The 24,144-nt window shown below is 48.1% G+C and overlaps 1 protein-coding gene across 2 annotated transcripts in view; it reads right to left on the reverse strand.

Annotated features, from left to right (window-relative positions):
* Positions 1–4,571: 4,571 nt before the first annotated feature.
* CFAP36 (cilia and flagella associated protein 36) overlaps positions 4,572–24,144 on the reverse strand; it is a 319,762-nt gene continuing 300,189 nt past the window's right edge. For both annotated transcript variants that reach the window (XM_086927503.1, XM_086927504.1), the window contains exon 10: positions 4,572–4,742. In XM_086927503.1, coding sequence (XP_086783629.1) covers positions 4,659–4,742 — 84 coding nt within the window. In that variant the 3' untranslated portion in view covers positions 4,572–4,658. The remainder of the gene's footprint in view (positions 4,743–24,144) is intronic.

The following is a 24,144-nucleotide window of genomic DNA, read 5'->3' on the forward strand; positions in this document are numbered from 1 at the left end:
TGAAGGTGTTCGGCGGAAGCGAGGTTATCATCGGAACTGGTCGTGATGCAGATGGTGTTCTTATGGACGATGGCGATGCCTCCTCCTGTTTGGTTGGTGCGATCTTTTCGGATGATCTTGTAGGCTTCTGGGATAGCTATGGCGATGTCGGGGGGTGATGAGGCGTTCATCCAGGTTTCTGTAAGGAAGGCGACGTCCGGCGATGTCGCGTCGAGTAGATTCCAAAGTTCAATGGAGTGCCTGTGGACTGAGCGGGTGTTGATCAAGATGCACTTTAGGTGGTTAGGGTCGGAGCTCTGTTTGGAGTTTGTGGATTTGGTGTGGGTCCTGATGCAGTTGAACTTACATGAGCGGCAGGTGAAGGGTCCATGGGTGTGTCCTGGGGCGGCTTGGTAGCAGTCTTGGAAGCGGCCAGGGTTGAGTGCTATGAGGGAAGCGGCATCATATGTTAAGCGGGAGGAGTGGGATTTACAAGGACCAGGGGGTCCGCTGCACGTGAACGCTGCGCGCAAATGCATCTGTCATAAGTGGATAGTGGAGGGGGGTGGGGCGAGGGAGGGGCAGCTGGGAGGCGGGAGCTAGGTGGAGGGCCGGGCTGGGAGGCACAATCAACAACAAAATGGCAGCGAGTCAACAGCCAAACACGGCTATACCGTGACCCCAAAACGCTAGGCAAAGGCAAAAATTAGGAACACAGGCACAAATTAGTGCTCAGAGTGAGATCGTATTTCGTTTTTTTTTCAGAATATTATTAACCTGGGCCTGAACTTTTATAGTTTATTTCAGTGAACACTTTTCCTTCCTTTAAATGCTCCTCATTATCAATTTCTTTAATATTCTACTAGTGTGTAAGAATGTTATACGTAATTATTTATGCATTTGTATGTGATTGTTGCTGTTATAATGCAGCAAATGTTCTGTTTAATTGAACTGTGTCTAATAAAACAAAACTTCTTGAATAGAAAATATTAAAAGTACCTCGACAGATGAAACCCTGTGCATATATCTTGGCTAGAAAACCTCAGCGCAATTAAAAATTCCTCTATGTTTTTCATGTACTTCTAATCAAAACTTATCAGGCCACTTTGGGCAAAATATAAATAACATTTTCTCAATTTTGTGTGGCAGGGAAAACCGGCGCTGGTGTTCATGATAACCTTGAAAATGACACATAATACAGGAGTGTGGGATTTCAAGAAGTTAATTGTTACTATAGACCATGGGTACTCACAACCTTTCTCTCAGGGGCCAAATTTACAGTGTGGTTTGTGGCCGAGGCCGCACCGGTGGGGACGGGGTCAGAGGGGGAGGGGGCGGGGCTAAAGCAAAACAAAATTGCGACCGTGAGGTTGACCACAAGTCCCTGCAGCAGACGCCATCGTCCACTGAGGTACCAGACCTGGCATACACAAATCTCTCTCTGTCTTTCTCCCTCCCCCTCTCTATCTCGCTCTCTCCCTCTCTCTCACTCTGTCTGTTTCCCTTGCTCTGTCTTTCTCTCCCTCCCTCTCGCTCTATCCCGCTCTATGCCTCCCTCTCGCTCCCTCGCTCTCTGTCCCTCTCTCTCTCTCCCTCACTCTCTCTCCCTCTGTCTCCCTCCGTCTGTCTCCCTCTGTCTGTCTCCCTCTGTCTGTCTCCCTCTGTCTGTCTCCCTCCGTCGCCCTCCCTCCGATGCCCTCCCTCCGTCGCCCTCCATCTGTCGCCCTCTCTCTCTCCCCCTCCTCCCTCTCTGTCTCCCTCTCTGTCTTTGTCCCCCTCTCTCTTTCACCCTCTGTCTCCGTCCCTCTGCATCCATCCCTGTCTCCGTCCCTCTGTCTACCTCTCTCTGTCTACCTCTGTCTCTGTCCCCCTCTGTCTCCGTCCCTTTGTCTCTCTCTCTCTCCCTCTGCCTCCCTCCCTCTGTCTCCCTCCCTCTCTCTCTCTCCCTCCCTGTCTCCCTCCCTCTGTCTCCCTCCCTCTGTCTCCCTCCCTCTGTCTCCCTCCCTCTGCCTCCCTCCCTCCTCTGTCGCCATCCTCTCTCTGTCGCCCTCCTCCCTCTGTCGCCCCCTCCCTCTGTTGCCCTCCTCCCTCTAACTGTCTCCCTGTGTCTCTGTCCCCCTCTGTCTCCGTCCCTTTGTCTCCCTCCCTCTGTCTCCCACTCCCTCCCTCAGTATCCCTCCCTCCTTCTGTCTCCCTCCTCCGTCTCCCTCCCACGCTACCTCCCTGTCTCCCTCCCCTCACTCTCTCCCTGCCTCCCTCTCTGCTTCCCTCTCTCTGTCTCCATCTCTGTCTCTCTCTCTTTGTCTCCCTTCCTATCCCTCCCTCTGTCTCCCTCCCTCTGTCTCCCCCTGACTGCCTGTCTCCCTCTCTCTGTTTCCCTCTCTGTTTCCCTCTCTCTGTCACTCTCTGTCTCCCTCCCTCTGTCAACCTCTGTCTCCCTCTCTGTCTCCCTCCCTCCCTCTCCCTCTGTCTCCTCACCCCGTGTGTGTGTGTCAGCCCGGGCTGAGACAGCTTCTCTGGCGCACACACACAGCCAGCCACACCCCAGTACTTCACAGATCTTTAAAAGACCATTTACATATTTATAAAGCTTTGTTGTATTTCACCTCTTAGTGCCCCTGCATCTCCACTCTGACAATAACTGGAATCCCCCGGCCCCCACAGAGCAGAGTCTCTCAGAGTCCGGGCTGCTGCAACCAGCAGTGTTTGCCTGACACAATTTAATTTTTTTTTTAAAAGCACAGGTACCATGTCTGCAAGGTCCGCGGGCTGCCAAGGAAGGCTGGCCGGGCCGCTGGCAGCCCGTACTGTGAGTACCTGTGCTATAGACCATCAAAATTACATATTTACAAGGAGATTATAACAGCTTTAGCAGCACTTTTTGCCGCTAAAGCGGCGATAATTTCATCGCCTTATTAACAAGGTGTCGCTAACATGCATTAGCGCATCCTAGCTGCAGTTTTTGTATTGCCACGCATCTTAGCGATATACATCGCTAATGAAATGCAAAGTAGGCGTACCTTCCTGTAACACCATGACAAAAGGTTGCAAACAGGATATCGTGTTATTTACAACGTGGCCCCAGAACCACGAAGCGATGATGAAAGCCGCACTAACTGCTGGTCTCGCACGATCCTTAACGCCTGGTCAAACTTAATTTAGGCATGTTTTGAATGGGAGGTGGATTGTTTGGGTACGTCCACACTCCCCTATTATCAAGCTCTTCATTAGCGTGTGAAATCATTGCTTGATTTCACACGCTAATGATTAATATCGCAGTCTACGCAGGTTTGTACATCGCCTGTGAGCAAGAAATTGTAAATACGCCGCTAACACGGTGATGTAAACCAGGGATAGGTGTGATTTGCGATGTTTAACACGAGGCGTTGATAATATCCCCCTTGGAATTCAACTGGACTAACACCAACCCTGATGACAGTCCCATTTTTATCTACACCTATCTATATTAAGGAAGATTTCACCCCTGCTAGTGCAGAAAATGCCTACATGGCCTGGCAAGCTGGAGAAAGCAGGAGGTTATTGACATTTAAGTTAATGGTAAGATAAAATCCCTTGAGGATGCAATCGGAAGTTTGAAGTGACAGAGGGAGAATGTTTTAGAGACCAACAATTTCAATAAGGGGCATCCTATCCACTTATAAACTAGCAGTCCTTAGGCAGTTATCTGGCTTACAGAGACTGCCAAGGAGGGTGGCTGGGACTAAATAGGCTGTATTCAAACTATATACACTATTTTTGAAGCTCCTTTACCACAGGTGGGGTTGTATGAAGAAGTGGTAGAAAATGTAACCAGAGACATTCCAGGTATGTGACCCCCGATAGATTAGTTTAATCATACAAGGAAGTGTCTGACCACTGCTGGAGAGTATACAGATTCAGGGGAGACCCTGCCTACATCCGGTGGGACTGCCAGTGATAAATTTGGGTATATTAGTGCTGGTAGCAATAAACTGGACCAAGGACCGCTTGTACGCCGAGCCAGTGAGGAAAGGTGACTGGAGATTCACGCAAGATGGGTCCGTGTTAATCTTTGTATTAGTGAAACTAAACTGTTCTGTGCCCACCTCTGGGTGGATTGTTTGTTCTATTGAGCTATAAAACTGTTTTAAAAAAATGATTTTTTTAAAGGAATTTTTTTCACAGAAATCTTATTAATCAACTTCACTTTTTCAAAGCTGGCAAAGCTTTTAATATAGTGAACATCAACAAGAACATTGAAGTGAATGTAGTTAACCCGTGACTCGATTACAGAACACATTACTGTGGGTTGCTGAAAAAACGCGAATGATTTCTTACCTTTGGCTCCCAAATTTCTTTCAGGGCTGTTGCCAAAGCTTCTGGACAGCATTGCAGTAAATACACAGCGTTCACTGCAAAAGGTAGACTGCAGAATTGTGCAAGCTCAACCAAACAAATACATACTTTCTACGGTAATGGCATGTTTCACACATCTCATCATCAATAACATTTAACTAGATTATTGGGGTGGTAAATGCTGCTTCTGGGTTACATGTACTAGTTAAAATTCATATTGGAAAGGTTTTAAATAAAATTTGAACACGCTGTCTTCATTTTTCAAGAAAGTTTAGATAAAATGTCGGTTTAATTAAACTGAACAAGTCTATGTCCCTTGTCCACATATTAGCAAAATTAAAATGTCATTTATTTATCACTTCTTCTTTAAGTTTTTCAGCTAGTTGCCTCCTCTTCAGCAAATTTTTCTTTTCTTCTTCTGTCATTTCCTAAAATAATAACATACATTTAAATAGTATGGTTTGAAACGTGTTACTAACACACAAAATATCACATTGCCTGCATATTAGGATCCTTGAGTCATTTGGTGAACACCTATTGCCACTCTTTCATCACAGATCTAATTTCAAGATAGGTTTCCTGTAAATCATTTCGTGACTACATGTTTGCATTCAGTGCAGTAAAGGTTATTAACTAATTCAACAACAAGCAAAAGATTTCCTATCCACTGTTTTCAATATTAGATTCCAGAGCAACAACCAATTTCATCAGTCTAAACAGTGTTTTCCTCAATTGTTAACAACAACAGCCATAGGACAACAGGTAATCTCACTGTCGCCAGTAGGAGTTAGAGATGGTGTAGCAGTAACCCACGAACCCCACAAGTTAGATGATACATTTTGAAATGTAAAAGGTGTGTCATTTCATACATCTAGCGGTCAGGCTTCCTGTTTCCTCATGAGAAGGCCCTTAGCACTCAATTCCTTCCTTATTGCTTGCCCCTTCCAAATCTTGGGATCAGTCTTTTTCTTCCTTGCATATGCAGTAAGCAGTTAACCTATATCCTTTTTACAGACATCCTTCTCCCTTCATTCATTTCCTCCCTCTTGTGGCACTTTCTGCACTTCACCCCATTTGATCAATTTTCTCCATTGCATCTCCATTGAAATACACTTCATGGCTTCCTCCAACCTCTTGATGTCAAAGTGTATAATCTCCCGTGTGGTCAATTTCTACTAGTCCCACTTGATCAGTTCTCCATTTACTGTAACCTTTTCCTCTCTCTTAGAACTGGGGGTTTCTAGTTAGCTGAGGCAGTTACCTTAGTCCGAATAGGGACTCTTGCTTCTACTCAGGGAAAGTAGGTACACCCTCTTTGATAACCCCTTCTCACCCCCTGGCAGCTTGGCTTATCTTCAAGGCAATGTGTAAAGTATTTACAACCACACTCCCAGTGACACAGTGATAACACCACAAATGGACACCACACTGATGTATGAAAATAGCGGTATCTTTATCAAGAAAAAAAAATACGGTAAGACCAAACGATATCCAACATATGCGTATTCATATTATTTCACTTTGCCGGATATTAGGCCAACAAACTCTTGTAGGTTCTTGCGGTATTAATGAGCAGTTCAGGATGTTCAAAATGCAGTCCTAATGCAATGCTATGCAGTTCGTAATGCAGTTTGTATCGTCAGATCAATGCAGTTCGTAATGCGAGAATAATGCAATTCTAAATGCACATAATCAGGCAGTTCGTGATGCAAGAATAATGCAATCCTCAATGCACGTAATCAGGCAGTTCGTAATGCAAGCATAACAAACTTCGTAATGCAAGTAATAAGGCAGTTCGTAAAGGGAGAATAATTCAATCCTCAATGCACCTAATAAGGCAGTTTGTAATGCAAGTATAACGCACTCCTTAATGCAAGTAATACGTTTGTAATGCAGGAATAATACCAGGCCAATCAATGCGATTAGCACGGGCACCACTAGGCCCCAACCATAGACAACAGTCCTGAACTTCGAGGGCGGCCCGGGTACTGCCAGGCAGGTTCGGGCCGCTTGAGGACTCAGTGCGTCTAACGCGATGCAGCGGGAGATAGACGGGAGCACTCCTGTACTCCTCCTGCGCCTCCCCAGGCCACACATGCTTGCAGCTCCCGACCGGATTCCAAACCTTACCTGGGGGATGCGTTGCCTCATTCTCTCTCCCCGCTCGTCGGACGTCCTGCTGGGCACTCCCGATGACGACGCAGCTCCGATGCAAGGCAATGCTGTAGCCGGACAGGTTACGGCGCTGCCTTCGCCTTTGCGGACGATCTTAGGCCGATTCATCACCTCACAACTTCCTTAGCTTTATAAAATCATTCAGCACGTTCGGGCTTGGGTCGGCGATCTTGATCCGCAGCCTCCGTTATGATGACGGCTCGGGCCACAAACAACTTCACAGCAGCGTGGCCAATGATTCATGCTGTGGGGGCACGACAGTCACGGGGCACTTTCCAACCAGAACCATGGAACCCACGCAGTTTCAGGCTGCATACACATAAAGTGTCACTGAGACTCGGTTGTGTTTCGGGCCACAAAGTCCCGGGGCAATACTTACGAAGGTCTCAGGCTGCAAAAAGCTCACGCACACAGCGTCGCTGAGACAAACTTGGAAACTTTGATGTTCCTGAGTTTCCACAACAGGGAGCCACCTCTCCTCGGACACTTGCGGACAAGTTAATTCAGAACACAGCACACAGCAAAGTCCTTTCAAGCAGGGGTTCACAGCAAAGTCCCTTAGCCTCTCCTTAGTTAAATCAGCAAACTGCAGGCCAGCCCCAGAACACACAGCAAGGGTCAGTCCTTCTCTTCAGCTGTTCTTCCTTGGCAGAGGTTCCTCTTGACCACAAAGTAGTTTCAATCCTTTTCAGTCCTGATAAGTCCAACGTTCAGGGGTTTCAGCTCTCATAGTTATACCCCTAAATGTCTTTGAAGTTTTTGTGTTCAGGGGGGCATTGACCCCTGTCCAAACCAGTTCCGGGTGTCTCTCTGCCAGGGACACCTTCTTCCTTTGATTAGTGGAGGTCTGGTTCCTCAATCACTCAGCAGGAGGGGGAGCCATTATTTTATGGCGGCAGCCCAGGCCTCTTCACCTCCAGGGGCTAAATTCCAGATGCAGGTCAGCCTGTTGCTGTCTCACCACCTCCCCCAGATCCTATCACATTCAAATCCAGACAGTCAATCCACAACCAGGCAGAGATACACAGAATTGTTAGAACAAAGAAACCAGCCACTTCTAAAAGCACGGTTTCTAAACACACAATGCAAAAACCACCTTCACAAAAAGATGTGTTATTAAATTGTGAGCTCAGGCACACTAAACTTCACCTCTCCATCTTAAGCCTATGATAAGATAGGCTGGAGATATATTACACAGCCTTCCCCATTCTGTCCTCTGGGCAAGATGGCCTTCCAACAGTGAAAAACAAAATGGAGAGCATTTCACTGTCAGGACATGGTACACACCTCAGTACATGACCTACCTTTCACAGACACTGCACCCTGACCAGAGGGTTACCTTGGGCCTACCATAGGGGTGTTTGATGTGCATGTAAAGGGAAGGGTAAGCCCCGGTAAGTGGGTGCACTTGTCAGGACAACATTGCAGTTAGCAAACTGTGCGCAGGAACTGCATTGACAGGCCTGAGTTCTCTCTTTAGGGCTACTTGTGTGTGTGGCACAATTAGTGCTGCAGGCCCACGAGTAGCATTTGCATTACTAGCCCTGGCACACATAGTGTTTGCCTTTACTAGTAAGGCAAACATATCAATTATGAACAACCAATTACCATAACACTTTATACAGGGAGTGCTTGCACTTTGACACTGATCAGCAATGGCAAAGTGCCCAAAGCATCTAAGCAAGTAAAATGCAATCCATTACAGCATAAAAAATAGGGGAGGTAGAGGCAAAAGGTCAGGGGTAATCACGCCAAGAAATGCCAGGTCTAACACTCTCTTTATGCCAATTTAGACTCTTATTTGTATTTCTGGGGATTTGTCTCCATGTTCAAGGATTGTGGACTTAGATAAACAAGCATTTGCAATGCAATAGGTCTCGCATTTGTGAGAGTTTAAGCTATTGGCACTGCCTTTTATTTATCTGTTTCGATAACTAACACATAAATAAAAGGCATTGTTATTTACAATGCCAATAGCTCAAAATCTTGTAAATGCCAGACCTATTTAATTTCAAATAAGAGACAGCCATTATTCCGGGCTGCTTGGAAAGTGAAAGCGCACATGGTGCGCTTAATGTTGCAGGAAAGCAGTCAGTACTTTTGTGAGGAAGAGGCAGTGTGCCCATGACATACCATCATTACGTTGCCTTGCTGGCACAGTATTAGATATATCTGTGTAAAAGCTCATGTCACATCCTTTCTCATATTTGAAGTCAGTAATATATTCCCTGGTGTGCACTGAGTGTGTCTGAAGGGTGCTGTCTGAACCACGCCTTGGCAGTAAACAGATATCTGATCTCAGAGGAACCAAGAAAAATCACAAGGCAGCGCTGGGATTGCAGAGAATAGCCAGTGAGCGCAAAGTGCCGCAGGCTGCCAGGCAAGGGCGGCACAGAGTGGAAGCGGAGGGCACATGCCTGGAGACTGCATGGATGTCTGCAGAAAAGGACTGACCTGCCTGGAGCGGATATGCTCTCACGCGCTGCGCACAGTTTTAGAGCCCGCACTTCTTGTTTCTGTTGCGAGGGGCAGGAGCGGGTGAACGATGCAATTTGGGTGATGAGTGCCACTAAGGAGGACAATGCCAACTTGTGTCAGAGGGCACTGCTCAGTTATGTCACTTGAGCTTTTCATCCACCCTGCCTCCACTGCCCTATCCGGACAGGCCGTCTTTAATTTCAGGTATTGTACCCAGTTTCATTTTAACCTGTACCAAGATAATTCTCGCTAGTGTGCTCGAAGCAGTAGGTCAGTTACACTTGGCAGTACTGTGGCACAAGTCGACTGTAGACATGTAGAGATATCCCTACGGGGCTAATTCGTTTTGCGCTGTATCAAATGCATTTAACATAGAAAGCAGCGAGAGGTACGGGGACAGCTTACCACATAGTGGGATAGAAAACCCGGGGTCCTGTACAACGTACGTTGATACCATCAATTAAAATAAAATTACACCCACTGTGGCTCGTGAAGGGAGGCATGTGTTTTTGTTTACGGATGCAAATGTTCACCGTGAAATAGTGGGTCAATGACGAGTTGCCAGGCATCCTTCCAATAGAATGTTCAGTGCAGGAGCGCGTGAGAGCTGTAATCGTGAGGGTCGGCAGCATTATGGATCGGACCCTAGGGGGACATGGTAGCCTGCACTGAGACAGCACCCCAGCAGGATGCCTCGCTTTCACTTTAATGAAAATGCTTGTTTTATGTGGGTGCCACTGCAGGTAATCAAACTTCAAAATAAATTCATCAAGGCTATAAGGAGCATCTCTTATCGTGCTGAAAGTTTACAGGGTGCAGTGTTGTTTCTACGTGCAAATGGATAAGCAAACAATACAAGTTGTTACAGATGGAGCTCGAGAATCAAAACTTAATCATTAATTATTTGGAAGTTATTATTGAGAACATGTAAACCGGTGTTGGCACCTCTTCAATGACAATCTATGCTAGGAATGCAAATAAATGTTACTCAATGTGAACTGCTTGTATCAAAGAACAGGAGCACAAACCCGTCAACCGTGTTGGGATTGGGGTAGAGTGTGATAAGAACATAAGGTATCCCAACTGGTATTATTTAAAGGCAATTAGTGAGGATATGAATACAACATTATCCACAAGGAGGCAAGGAGACTCTATATGATTATAGCATGTGCTCAGGGTATCATTTATATAAACATGTTGAGGAAAATAGGAAAAGAAAGACAATTTACAGTTGTAACAGCACTGTACTACATAAATAAAAGCAATTGAGACAACCTAAATTGCACGGGGTGCTCGTGGTGTGTAAGTGAAGACCAAAGTAGCGACTCAGGTGACAATGTGAACATCATGAGCGGCGCAAGGTGACTGGTGCATAAATATACAGTGAATAGTTGACACAGTATGGTTCCGGATGACTTGAGGAGATTGTATCTACTTCAGTTCAATATACTGTTCGTGAACCACTGTGTGTAAAGCGCCTATGGTTGTGCTGGAGTGTCGACGGCGTTTCGATCCACATTAATCGTGATCTTCATTAGGACTGGGTTGGTTCGAAGGCAGTGCTGTACATGGGGGCAAAGGAAAGGGGTGAGACAGGGACGCACGGCCAGGTGGAAGCGGTACGCAGGCGTGGCTCTCTGGTGGCATGGAAGTAGAACTAGAGGGCTCCCTCTGTGTGGGTTGAGAAGGGCTCGAGTCTACTGGGTTGGAGGTGGCATGGCAGGCGGCGCCGGATGGTCTACATGGGGGGGGGGGGCGAAGGGGGGACTTACAAGGAGACTCAAGGGTTAGGGCTAACGTGCGTGGGGCTAATGGTCAATGAATGTGAGGCAGGATGAAAAACGGCAATAAGTAAAGTATGCGGTCGATCTGGGTGGACTATCTCTCACTCAATCAATGATGCCCCAAACTCGTATGAGCGTCTAGGAGTGGTGGGTGGCAGGATGATGGTGGCGCCTAACCGCGGGGGAAATCTGGAGCAAGTAACGGGTGCGAACCCCGTTGGGTTCACTGAGGTGGTGGCGGCGGTAAGTAGAGCCCGTGGTAGGTGAGCGAATGGTGGGTGTAGGTAGGCTCGCTCTCAACCGTTCAATAGTATCCCAAGCTGGTGTGTGCGGGAGGAATGAGTAGCTGGAAGAGGAGTGGTGTGGGGCGGCAAAGGTCGGTGACGCTGTTGTATCTAATTGCGCAAGAAAATTAGAGCATATCAAGGGCGTGACGCCAAATGATAGCTACCAGGATCAGTGGCCCCGGGTAATGGATCGCCGTGGTCCGGGACGCCGAGGAAGTGATGGTAGAGGCTGGCGGGGGAGGGGGTGAAAAGGAAGAGGGGTTGAGCGAGGCGTAATGCGGTTGGGCAGGATCGCCGGCGCAAGGAGAGAGAGGCTCACCGGTATCAGCGAAGGATCAACTGAAGTCCGGCAGTGAAGTCGTCAGGCGCGGGGTCGGCTGTGGTGGAGAAAGGGGTGATGAGTGTCCAGTCTGGTGGGAGAACTGGTCCGCGGTGGGGGGAGAGGTAAAGTTTAGACTTACCAAGGATTGCGGAGCTAGGCGCACATTCACGATGGAAGGACGAGGCCCATGTGGTCCAAGGGGCCGATCCCTTTCGAGGAGCACAAGAACCCCAGATTTCACATAACTTCCTGATGTACACATCAATTCAACCAATGTTTTGTGTAGTTTTTAAGAACCGCAGATTTCTGTGAAGCTTCAAGGGCGGCTGCACTAGTGCAGTAGAACCTGCGCTCTCGATACTCTTGTGTCTAGAGGGGCATTTCATAGCTAGATGAAGCCAGCCTAGTGATCAGAACATTAATTACATTAATTTTACATCATCACACAAACACGGAGAGTGCAGACATTTCCCACATATGACTCTGAAAACGGCTTGTATTTGTGAATTTTCGTAGAACAAGCACATGCAGAATGAAAGGAAAAACGGGTGCGAGAAAGAGAAAGAAAGGAAAGCCTTGAGAGAGAGACAGAGAAACCCTCATATGACTGAAATCGGCGTGTATTTGTGAATTTTCGTAAAACAAGCAAATGCACAATGAAAGGAAAAATGGGTGCAAGAAAGAGAAAGAGAATGAAAGGAAAGGAAAGCCTAGAGAGAGACAGGGAAACAGAAACGCTACTGCCCTGTCTCCTTTTCAGACGGCCCATCCGGACTGGATCCTTTGCTTCACGGCTTGCTTATCTAACATGCCAACTTTAGATAAGAAATTCCTTCACCACAGCCGTGAAGCTGACGCCCCAGTCCGGATTGGTCGTCCAAAAGGGGTAACTAAGTTGCATAATTTTCAATGGGAAGCCAGTGTTTAGCATAAACGTTGACGCGACCCAATGAAAATGATGGGCGGGGCTCCAAGTCCCCTTCTGAAATCTCCTTGATACCAAGAGGTCTTGCAGAGCGAAGCAGCGCGTTGCGCTGCAACGCTATGCGAGACCTACAAAGGTACCTCATTTATCAACATTATGTGGTGAGGACTGCTCTGGGGAAAACAACTGTTGTAAGTAATAACCAATGAAAAAAAGAAACATAGGAACCGTGAGTGTACTCTAAAGACAGGGTTCGCTAGATATATGGGAGATTAGCATTTATATTATTTATACAAATGTTTGTGTGTGTAGAATGGAAATATAAAGGAATGTATTTCACCAATCGTCCAAAATGTAAAAGGCTTGGATCATGTGTATACCAGGATGAGGTGTACTCATTTCATGTACATTCTTTATTCGGATAAAATATACTCATAAAAGTATAGGTAAAAACATCAATTTAAACAACTAAGGAAAAGATGAGTGATAAATGAGATAAAACATTCAATGTAAAACAGAGCTATGAAAATACAAGGTGCACATCATACAGTACTTATTGAATTACGGGCTTGAATGGCAGCTTTCAAGAATGCTTCTACAGAAATAATTAACTCATCATCACCCAGTTTAAGAGGTGTATTAAATTCTTACCTATATTCTATAATAAAATGTCTCTAAAACAAAACGGGCATAGGAAAAACTTTGCGTACATCATATAATATCCACCCTAAAAATAAAATTTAAAGTGAGTATTGACTAGATCTCTGGTCATATGGGCAGGGAGAAGAGTCAACTTTGACTTATTCATATTCAAAGATCTTTATTTAGATATAAAACATATATCTTTAAAAGCAGATTACAAGTTCACGTTGTCTACAGACTTAAAAATAAGAACGATAGAAACAATTGATTAAACAGCCATAATATAAAAAGTCATCTTACACAGCCTATGCCTCCAAATTACATGCCTTTTTAAAAGAGAAGTAAAAACACAAGAGGAACGAGAAGAATTGGAAGATTAAAACTTAATGTGCAAATGCCTTAGCCCCTTTGTGTTACTCCCATTAACTGTACTTGCATACATATAAAAACAACCATGTTCTGGTGGTACTGCACATGTTCTTTTTGTTACAGACTACCAAGCGGTTTGGAATATGTTGTTAAGTACATTATGTGGTTAAAAAGATAGGGGGGAAGCGGTAGCAGACCTCTTTTGCTTAAAGTTAGGGTACACTTGCTGAATAAAGTTTATCAGTCTTATGTTTAAGTCAGTCTTTTCAGGGCTCAGAGCCACAATGATGGCTTGCCTACAGGTTCGAACACCCAGCCTATTCCATTCAGCCCTAAGCTTGCACCTACGTTGGAGGTTGAAAGCCGAGCAGATGCAAACCACATGCAGCAATGTTTCTGCTGCTTTGCCGCACCCTCTACATGTTGTGTCTGCCACGTGCGGCACCAAGGGGGTAGGTTTTGTAAAAATCGCCAGTCACCCATTCTAATAGATATAAAACTGCGTTTTAGATATAGTGAATATGTGCAGGAAAAGTAAGTGACAGGAGTTAACCGACTATAGGAGTTAACAACTGCCCAGGAATGACTGCGTTTCGAGAAGAGTGCTTTATCTATGATGAGTGATCTCATTCTCACACATTTTTTGATTGCGGTTTTAAATGCGGACTGACTAGGGTTAAGGGCCCAGATGTCGGTTGCTGACATTTGTTGGATGTAGTCCCTGAAAAGGCAACCAAATGTTCCTCCTGGTTTTTTTTCGATAATTTCTTGCCAGACTAAAGATTTTAATGTGCCTGAGTCGGCCTGTCTTAGTTTGTGACAAAGGTTAAGGTATACACCGATACTGGAAGCTTCATAATTTAGTAACCCCATCTCTAATCTCACCTGTGCTGGGGATGCAGGACTTGGCAGCCAGAGAACCTTTTTATAAATTTTGTTTGTATGCTGGTTTAAAGCAGTGTTCAATTTGCCCTTGAATATCCCTATGCCGTACGATAAGGTAGGGCCAATTTTTGCTCTCAGGACTTCCAGAAGGGGCGAAAGAGTTGGGCCTGAGAGGTTTTTCGAGAGCTTGGTTAGTGACACCGCAAGTGTTGTGGCTTTAACTGCAATCTCATTTTTTTATTTTTTTTGTTTTGTTTTTGGAAGACCTTTATTGTACATAACATTGTTGCCATCCATTGTACATTCCGTGGCATGCAAGGGCCGGTTGGGCCATATATAGTCAAGAGGATCCTTAGTTGAATGACACAGACAGTTAGCCGGCAACCCGGGGGTCCGGCGGCGATATCCATAGGCATATACGTACAACAGTCTGGCATTCAGTTGCATAAATGATAGGTCTACATTTTATCTTTTATTATGAACATAAACATTGCAGAGTTAGTCAGGCATTAGTGCTGTTGTGTTCAGCGCTCAAGTCCCCCCTGAGGATCTGGGTATCCGCTGTGGTTAGGCAGTAGTGGGGGAGCTGTCGGCAGGTGGCGGTTCAGACGTGTGTGCACAATGCCGACGCAGGTGCAGCAAGATGTGTGGTGGTATAGCTCACTGAGGAATAGGAGCAAGCAGTGAAGCTTGGCGTGTCGTGTTTGCAGCCATTGTGTATGGAGACCAGGATGTCTGGTAGTGCGGTATATAAGTGTCTCTCCAGTGTTGCAAGTGGGAGGTCGCAAAGTAAAAGACTGGGGGGTGATGATAGGTGTACTGCATATCCTGGTCGTGTCCTATTGTGGGTGGGGTCCCGGTGTGAGTCCGCATCTTACTGCAGTCCTTGGGCGCTGTCGCGGCTCAGCAGTCGGCAGGCGTTATGAGTTCTGTGAGGGGGACGTTTTTTGCCAGCTGCATGATGCAATGGTTATTTTCGTCTGCAATAAGGGAGGGGGTCTGGTCGGGGAACTTGACCAGTGAGTTAACTGTCCTCTATGTCTAGACAACTGCAGGAAAGAAAGACCTCTGTAATTGGGGAAGCAAGTGAGATCGGGGGTGGGAGAGGGGGGGGGGGAGGGCGGAGATCGGTGTGGGTTCCGGTCGGGGGTCAGCTGGTGCGGGGCGAGGTGCAGCAGGATGTTCCTTTAACTGCAATCTCATTACGCGGTTTTATAAGGTTACCTCTAGAGTCCAAATGGACACCTAGATATTTGTACGATTGACCTATGGTGAGGCTTGTGTTTTTAAAAGACCATCCACCACCGGCATATCGTTTCTTCCCAAACGGGACGACTTGGGTTTTCTTTATATTGACTTCTAGTTGATTCATGGTCGTGTATTGAAACAGTGTATCAAGAAGCCTTTGCAGCCCGACCCTGGTGAAGCTAAACAGAACCAGATCATCGGCATATAGGAGGTTACTTAACACCTTGACTGCTAAGGCAATTCCCGCTAGGTGCTGAGCTTATATGAATACCATTGTTTCATGACGAGCTCAGCTCGTCATAAGCACACGACCAGTGTACTGCATGACGAGCTGAGTGCTTCCTACCTTTGGCGGGTGACTATTTGTGTCGTCCAAGTTCCTCGAAAGGTCTGCTATAAACAAATTAAAAAGAAGAGGGGCCAGCACGCATCCCTGCTTAACACCTCTAGTTGTCATAATTTTTCGCGAGAGATGCATGCCGGATCCTAACTTCACCCGAACCCAAGTGCGTGAATGAAGTTGGATGATTGCGTCCAGTAATTTATCAGGAATTCCCACTTCCTCAGCTTTTCCCATAGAGCCGCCCTGGGGACCCTATCGAATGCGGCTTTAAAGTCGACAAAGCAGCAAAACACTAGCCTAGAAGTTAAAAGGGCTTTGTCGACAATGGTTGACACTGCTAGTAGGTTGGTCATGGTCCCTGAGTTTGCAGTGAAACCTGTTTGGTTCATCGGTATCCGGTTATGATCCTTTGCCCATTGCCTCAGGTCCTCCAGGAGGAGCCCTGCATAATGTTTGGCCTCGATATCCAAAAGGGCAATGAGTCTGTAGTTGTTGGGGGCAGCATGTGATCCTGACTTATAAATCGGGTGGATTATTGCACCCCGCCATGATTCTGGGATTGTTGCAGTTCTCAGTGCGTAATTGAAGAGATTTATTAGCATTCCTGACCAGAAAGCTATATCAGATTTGAACAAACTCTGTGGGAGGCCATTAGGACCGGGTGCTTCATCTTGTCTTGCTTTTGTCACTGCAGTAATGACCCTATCTTGGGGCAGCTGATGATCCTCGTTGATCAAATCTGACAGCTCGGTGGGTGCGCTCCGTTTGATGCAGGGGCCGATCCACATCTTGTGGGTCCCGGATGTTCTTGTGACCTAAAATGGTCAGTGAGGTATGTTGCCCATTCTGCTTCTTGGATATTTGCTCTATCCGAAGCTTGAGGAACTCGGGTTTGAATGATTAATAAGGGCCCAGAATTTCCTTGAGTTTTTACACTTACTCTCCCACGCCAATTTGCACCAGAATTGATTTTCATGGATCTGTTTGTCTTTGATGATCGCCAGCCTGAATAACGTTTGGGCTGTTTGGTAAGTATTTAGGTGTTCGTTATTCCCCGGAAATTTTGAGAGTAACCGCAGTGCATTGTTTCTAGCTTTCTTAAGTGATTTTGTTTGTAGAGAAACTGCGAACTTGCGGGTCTAAGTTAGACTTTGGGCCTGCCTTTTTGCTGGAAAACAACTGGTCAGGTGGGAAAAGAGTGTCGTCCATGTCGCAATCGGGGAGGCATCTTGATTGGTTCTGCCTTTTATAAAATTCATGCATGCATGTTGAATGTTCGAGCTGATGTCATCGCTCCACTTGAGACGTTTTAAATTTTCCTTGTATGTACCCTGACAGGTTGGGGGAGCTGATTTGTGAATCCCTGGCTTTGTATTAAAAGAAATAACCTGGGGCCTATGGTCACTTTCAGTTCGTGGGTGGATACAAAAGCTGACCAGATAGTGAAGTAGGTCTGAGTTACAGATGGTACAATCCAGGTAGGATTATTTGCTACCATTTGACCAAGACCAGTTAGGCGGAGTGTCACCTGCAGACCTACCATTCATTACCAGGTAACCTGCGCTGTAGAATCTCATCACGCAGATGAGGTGATGTTAAACAAGAAGGGCACTTCGGTGTCTGCTGTTTTTCCCTGGAATAGGTTGATGTTAAAATCCCCCGTGACAATGCAATCTGAGTTTGGGTGGTCTGCGACTATGTCGTTCATAATTTCTGTTAGACGGGCCAGATGGTCTTTTTTGGTACGTCTACTGGGGTTAATGTATACGTTTAAAAGGAAAAGTGAGCGCTGTGTACGCCACGGGTTGATTTTGACCTTGACACCACCTTTGGCATGAAGTGCGGGTCTGTTCTCATCACGACCCTGTCACTGTGTATCTGGATGTATGATTCCTGCAGTGTTAGTGCCTGTAGTTCGCTCACCCTGCGTAGCGAGGTGATTGCTACCAGAAAGGCCGCTTTCATTGTCAGCATTTGCAGTGATGCCTTGTGGATGGGTTCGAAAGATGCTTTCATGAGCTCTGTCAGTACCAAATTCAGGTTCCAAGCAGGTGGCGGCATCCTTTTTGGTGGCGCTATTCTCTTAGCCCCTTCCAGGAATCTTTTTACTACTTGAGATGTAAAGTAGCTTCTCCCTGTTTCTCCTCTTGTGTATGCCACAATCGCTGCCAGGTATACCCTCAGCGAGGATAAGCTTAGCTTAGCTTTTATTAGGTGCGTGAGGTATCTTAGCACCGTTGATTCCCTGGTCAGCTTTCTATGGAGTGTTTTCTTGCAGCACCATTGAGTGAATCGTTTCCATTTTTCCCCATAGCACTTGCGTGTGCTGGGCATTCTTGCCTCTCGCAGCACCCGGAAGGTGCTCTCTGGTAGTTTTAGATGTGCGAACGCTAAGTCCTCAGGAGCCAAGCTGAGAGGCTGAGGCTCTCCGGCTCTGGGTGTAGAACATCTCCGTTTTCCGTGGAGAGTAGGTCTCTTCTTTTTGATAACTTGTGGGGGGGACCCTGTGCCATCTCCATTATCTGTGAGTACCAGGTCTGCCTGGCCCATTGTGGTGCCACCAGGATGAGCGTCATGTTGCTCGTCATGCATTTGTTGAGAACCCTGGGGATCAGTGGTATCGGGGGTAAAGCGCAGGCAAATGTTTTTGACCAGCTTATCCATAGGGCATTCCCCTGGGATAGTGCCTCTGGCTGTCTGGATTCAAAGTACTGGCATTTTGCATTCTGGCGTGTTGCAAACAGGTCTATTGTCGGAGTGCCCCACCTCCTGAATAGTCTCTCTGTTTCCTGTATGTTGAGTTCCCACTCATGGGATGCTGAAGTCTGCCTGCTGAGCCGATCCGCTTCCACATTGTCCTTCCCTGGCAGGTGTATGGCTAGCAGGTCTATTTTGAGTGGTATTGCCCATCTCCAGATTTCCTGTGCCAAGCTTGACAGAGGGAATGATTGAGTTCCCCCCTGCTTGTTGATGTAAAACATCATTGTGGTGTTGTCTGTTTGTATCAGCACCTTCTGGTTGTACAGTTGTTTCTGAAAGGCCTTCAGGGCAAGCAACACTGATTTTAGCTCCAGGTAATTGATGTGTCTGACCGAATCCGCTGGGCTCCACAGACCCCTCACTCTGAGCCTGTTCATGTGTGCGCCCCATCCCTTCTGGGATGCGTCTGCGGTGATGGTCACTGTTGGGTCCGGTGCCGTTAGAGGCTTCCCTATTGTTATCCTCTCTTTGGTCCACCACTTCATTTCTTCCTGCACCTTGTGTGTTACAACCACTAGATCCTCTAATCTTCCTGTAGCTTGTGACCATTGCTGTTGCAGCCACTCTTGGAGTGGTCTCATCTGTAGGCGTACATTGGGGACCAGGTGTATGCATGACGCCATCATTCCCAAGATCTTGCTCACTGTCCTCACTGTCAGAGCTCGCCCCTTCTGGTAGTGACGTTTCTCCCTCAGTAGGCTGAGTGTCGTTTTTTCGCTGGGTAACACCCTGCATTGGACAGTGTTGATTTGAGCTCCCAGGAAGATCTTCAGTTGCTCTGGTTCCATCGAGCATTTTCCCCAGTGCATGGAGAATCCCAGGCTTGTTAGCGTTCTTGTGACCTGCTCTGCATGATCCTTGCATGTCCTGTAAGAGCTTGCCTTTATGAGCCAGTCGTCGAGGTAGGGGTACACGTGTATCCTCTCTCTTCGCAGATGTGCGGCCACTGCTGCAAGGCATTTGGTGAATACCCTTGGTGCGGACTTTAGACCGAATGCCAGGGTTGTGAATTGGTAGTGATCCTTGTTTACTGTGAATCTTAGCATGTGCTTGTGCTGCCTGTTCATGGGGATGTGCAGGTATGCATCTTTGAGGTCTATAGTGAACAAGAAGTCCCCGGCCTTTATCTGTGGGATGACCTCTTGTAGGGACGTCATTTTGAATTTTTGAGTCTTTACATATTTGTTTAGGAACCGTAGATCCAGGATGGGTCTTAGGCTTTTGTCCACTTTTAGCAGGAAGGAGTTTGAGTACACTCCCCTGTTCCGTTCTTTGAATGGGACCGGTTCGACTGCCTTTTTGAGGAGGAGTTCTTGAGCTTCCTCTTGAAGCAATTGCAGCTCTCTTCCAGAGTGCTCTCTTTTCTTTGGCTTTCTGTTTGGTGGTCTCTTTTCCAACTCTATGCAGTATCCGAACTGTATGATGTTGAGTATCCACTTGTCTGTGGTTATTTTTCTCCACTCCTGGAGAAAAAATCTCAGCCTGCCTCCTACTGGTGTTACATGTTCTTTTGTGTCTTGTCCGTTTAGCCCTCTCCTCTTTGTTTTCCCGTGCTCCTCCCCCGGAGGGTTTGAGTGGGCGAGCACCTTTTTCCGTGTGAAGTCACTTAGAGGGGGGTTGTTCACCGCCTCTCCTTCTATGGCCCCATCCGTTTCCTTTTCCTCTAAAGGACTGGCCCCTGTTCTGATAGTTCCAGTTTTGCTTCTGCTGGCCCTGGTGACCTTGGTTGTCACTCTGTTGACCCTGGTGGAACGCCTGGTGTGATTGTCCTTGCTGGTTTCCACCCCTTCTGTTCGGCCTCCAGCGTGGGAGTGCCTCTTCTCATCCCCCTGAATTGCAGGGCCCCATGGACCTTGCCGTCTCGTTGTCTTTCTTCAGCTGGGTGAGTTTCTCATCAACTGGGGCTCCGAACAGTGTTTCTCTATTGAAAGGTGTGTTCATGATGTTGTTCTGAACCTCAGTTTTGAAACCTGAGATCCTGAGCCAGGCTTGCCTTCTCTCTGTGATGCCTATAGCCATCAGTCTGCTGGATGTTTCTGCCCCATCCAAGGCTGTCTTCAGGCACAAGTTAGCAATGCTTTTCCCTTCTTCCACAAGGTGTGTTGCCCTCTGAAGGTATTGCTCTGGGAGGTGCTTGAGCAATTGGCCGATCATATCCCAATGCTGGTATATGTGCCTGTTCAGGAGGGCGTTGGAGTTAGCCATCCGCCAGTGCATTGCGGCGTTCCTCTCAATTTTTTTGCCCGTCAGGTCCATCCTCCTGCTTTCCTTGTCGGGTGGTGGCCCAGATGTTGTTGGGACGTTGGCCCTTCTTCTGGCCGTTGCAGCGAATATTGAATCTGCTGTGACGGACCCCTTGATGTAAGCAGGGTCCTGGGAGGATAATTTGTATTTCTTCTCTGTCCTCTGCGTGACTGATCTGCATGTAGCCGGGTCCTTGAACGCTTCCTTCCCCTGGACCGTGATACTTTTCAGCATGGGCAAGAACTGGCTTCTTGTCTGCGTGGGGAGCAATGTTTCCAGCAGGAAGTCTGCTTTAGGCTTCTCCTCTTCCAGCTTAACCCCGTAAGCTGCTGGTGCCTTCCTGACGACCTCATTGTATGCCCCAATGTCATCCGGCGGCGAAGGCCTCAAGGGGTATGTCTCCACAGCCTCCTCCGGGTTTTCGGCCTCGATGTCCTGCCATTCCAGGTCTTGGGCCTTCGAGGATCCTGAGCCGTAGCTTGACTGCTGCTCCCCATATTCACCCTCTGTGTAATAGAGGTCCTCTTCCTCTTCGTGTTCCGAGGGTTCGGAGTTTTCGGCGGCTCTTCGACGTCGAACTCCTCATGCTCCTGCACCTCAGCGACGGCCGTCGCTGTCTTCGAGGGGATCCTGAAACTTTTCATCTTTTCCTCGAAGTCCTTCTTCCTCTGAAGGATGTTCTCCATCTCGGCTTCAAGCCTTCTTTTCTTCCTCTCCAACTGTGCGGCCTGCTCGTCGTCGAGCGTTTCGGCTGCTCTCCTCGACGGCGTCATCGACGTCAAAGCTTTTTTCGGCTCCTTCTCCTTCGAAGTCGAAGTCCCTTTTTCGGGGGCTTGCTTCGACGACCTTGGCTTTTCGCCGGTCTTCGGCGCCCAGGAGTCCTTCTCAAAGGATCTGCTGGGCTCTTTTTCGGAAGATGCAGCTTCAGTCGTCGAAGTTTTCGGCGCCGGTGCTCCCTTCGAGGCTCTGGACTCTGATTTCCGAGAGTCTGCCTCAGGCTTTCGAGGCCCTGTCGAGGTTTTCGGGGTCGTAGGCTCTCCTACCTTGTCAGACGTTTTCTTATCGGTCTCTGCGACCGTGAAGTCATCTGGACCTTCGGCGATGTTGTCCTCGCCGTCAGTGGAGAGGCCCAGTTCGTAAAGCGTCGGGGCCTGGCCTTTGCCCTGCATCGTGTAGTGAGCTATCCTCTGCTTCTCTCAAACCCGGAGTGTCTTCGGTTTGAAGACGGAGCAGGCGTTGCAGTCTTTGCTCTCGTGGTCGATTGGCAGGCAGAGGTTGCAGACCGGGTGCTGGTCCTTCTGCACGAACTTTTGGTGGCAGTTTCTGCAGAATTTGAAGGGTGTCTTGTACATGTTATGTCATGTTATGTTATAAGCTGTTTTGTAACGCGCACAATTACTACCGGAGTATCCTGGCGCGGTATACCGCTGGGGAACCCGTCCTAGCTTTCCCTGTGGGATGGTCCCTACTGGGAGTCCCCAAGGTGGAGCCAGGCATCCCCGGCATTGATGGGGCCGTTGTGGAGATTAGGCAAGCTAATGCCCAGAGTTGCCGAGTGGGACCCCTGGTTAGAGTAGGCACCGAGGCGAGAATTATCGAGTCCGCTGACCCTGGTCCACGACCCTGCCACGTCGGGAATTGAGCCCTGGTCCCGGGCCGACTCCTGCTTCCGGGTCTGCTGCCTCTAACCAGTGAGCCACACCACTCCACACCAGTGAGCCACACCACTCCATCCCTGCGCTCAGGGGGCCACCTGTGTGTGCATTCTCCGAAGGACGTCTAAGATCTCGAGGTTCTTCCCCTTCTTCGTCGTCTCCTCTCTGATGGTCTTCTTCTCCCAATCTTCTCAGGTCTTCTCTGTCGAAAAGTTGCTGTATTTTCTCCTTTTCTCCTCCAAAACTTCTGGAGCTTCACGTGACGATCCAGACCCAACGGCGGAAAAAAGAATCTGAAGATGGCGCCCAAGGGTGGGAGCTTCCGCTGGAAGCATGCCGACGTCACCGAAGGTACACCAAATGGTGGGACGTCGACGCCCACCTGGGCTACGAAAAAAAAAGAAAAGAGGAAAAAAGACTACGATTCCGGACCCAACCACCAGATTGCGGAATATGCACAGCATAGTGAATCCAGAAAGATTCACGCTGCTAAAGGGGTGTAATTAACCCAGGGAAAGGGCCCATTGGGCCCAACCTTTTACCTACCTGTAACGCCCCTAAATCTAGTATTTAGGGGCACTCCTGAACCTTGCTTCGGGAGACAAGAAACCAGAAGAAGAAAAAAAGAAGGACTAAACAGCTGTGCTGAAGCTAACAAGAGGAGGACGCCCACTGACTTTGCCCCAGCCCTACTGGCCTGTCCCCACCTCGAACCTGCTCCAGCAAAATCCTGGTGTGTCCTGCAGCCAGCAACCTCGAGAAACCCGGAGGCCCTCCCTGCCTTCAATCCCAAAGACTTTGTCTCCCGTGAACACCGGATTTGTTCACCCACAGACTCCAGACCCGCAAGTCTGCCCCACTCTGCACCCAACGCCCACGGCCCGAGTTCGAGTGGCCCAACACCACGAAGAGGTCTCCCCGGCGATCTAGACCCGAGATCCAGTGATCCCTGACCTGCCTCACGTCTCCAGACAACGCCTGCAGCCTCAAACCGGAAGGTCCCCCAAACCGTGACCAGGAGCAGGTAAGAAGATCCAACCCTAAAAGGCACCCCTGCATTTGACGCCCCACGGCCTTGGGTGGCCCAACAGATGGTGCCTAACCAACCCCCAGCATCCCAACGTATCAATCAATCATAACATTTGTATAGCGCGCTACTCACCCGTAAGGGTCTCAAGGCGCTGAGGGGGGGTTGCTACTGCTCGAACAGCCAGGTCTTGAGTAGTTTCCTGAAGGAGAGGTGATCCTGGGTCAGCCGTAGGTGAGTGGGGAGGGAGTTCCAAGTCTTGGCTGCCAGGTAGGAGAAGGATCTTCCTCCGACGGTGAATTTCCGAATTCTTGGGACGGAGGCGAGGGTGAGGCTGGCGGATCGTAGCTGGCGGGTGGTGTGTAGAAAGTGAGGCGGCTGTTGAGGTACTTCGGGCCCAAGTCGTGGAGAGCCTTGTGTGCGTGGGTGAGGAGTCTGAACGTGATCCTCTTGTTGACGGGGAGCCAGTGCAGGTTTCTCAGGTGGGTGGAGATGTGGCTGCGGCGTGGGATGTCCAGGATGAGTCGTGCTGAGGCGTTCTGGATGCGTTGGAGTCTTTTCTGGAGTTTGGCTGTGGTTCCAGCGTAGAGGGTGTTCCCGTAGTCCAGACGGCTGGTGACAAGGGCCTTGGTAACTGTCTTCCTGGTTTCGGTGGGGATCCATCGGAAGATCTTTCGGAGCATGCG

This window comes from Lissotriton vulgaris, chromosome 6 (genome assembly GCF_964263255.1).
Source record: "Lissotriton vulgaris chromosome 6, aLisVul1.2, whole genome shotgun sequence".
In the NCBI taxonomy this organism is placed as follows: domain Eukaryota; kingdom Metazoa; phylum Chordata; class Amphibia; order Caudata; family Salamandridae; genus Lissotriton; species Lissotriton vulgaris.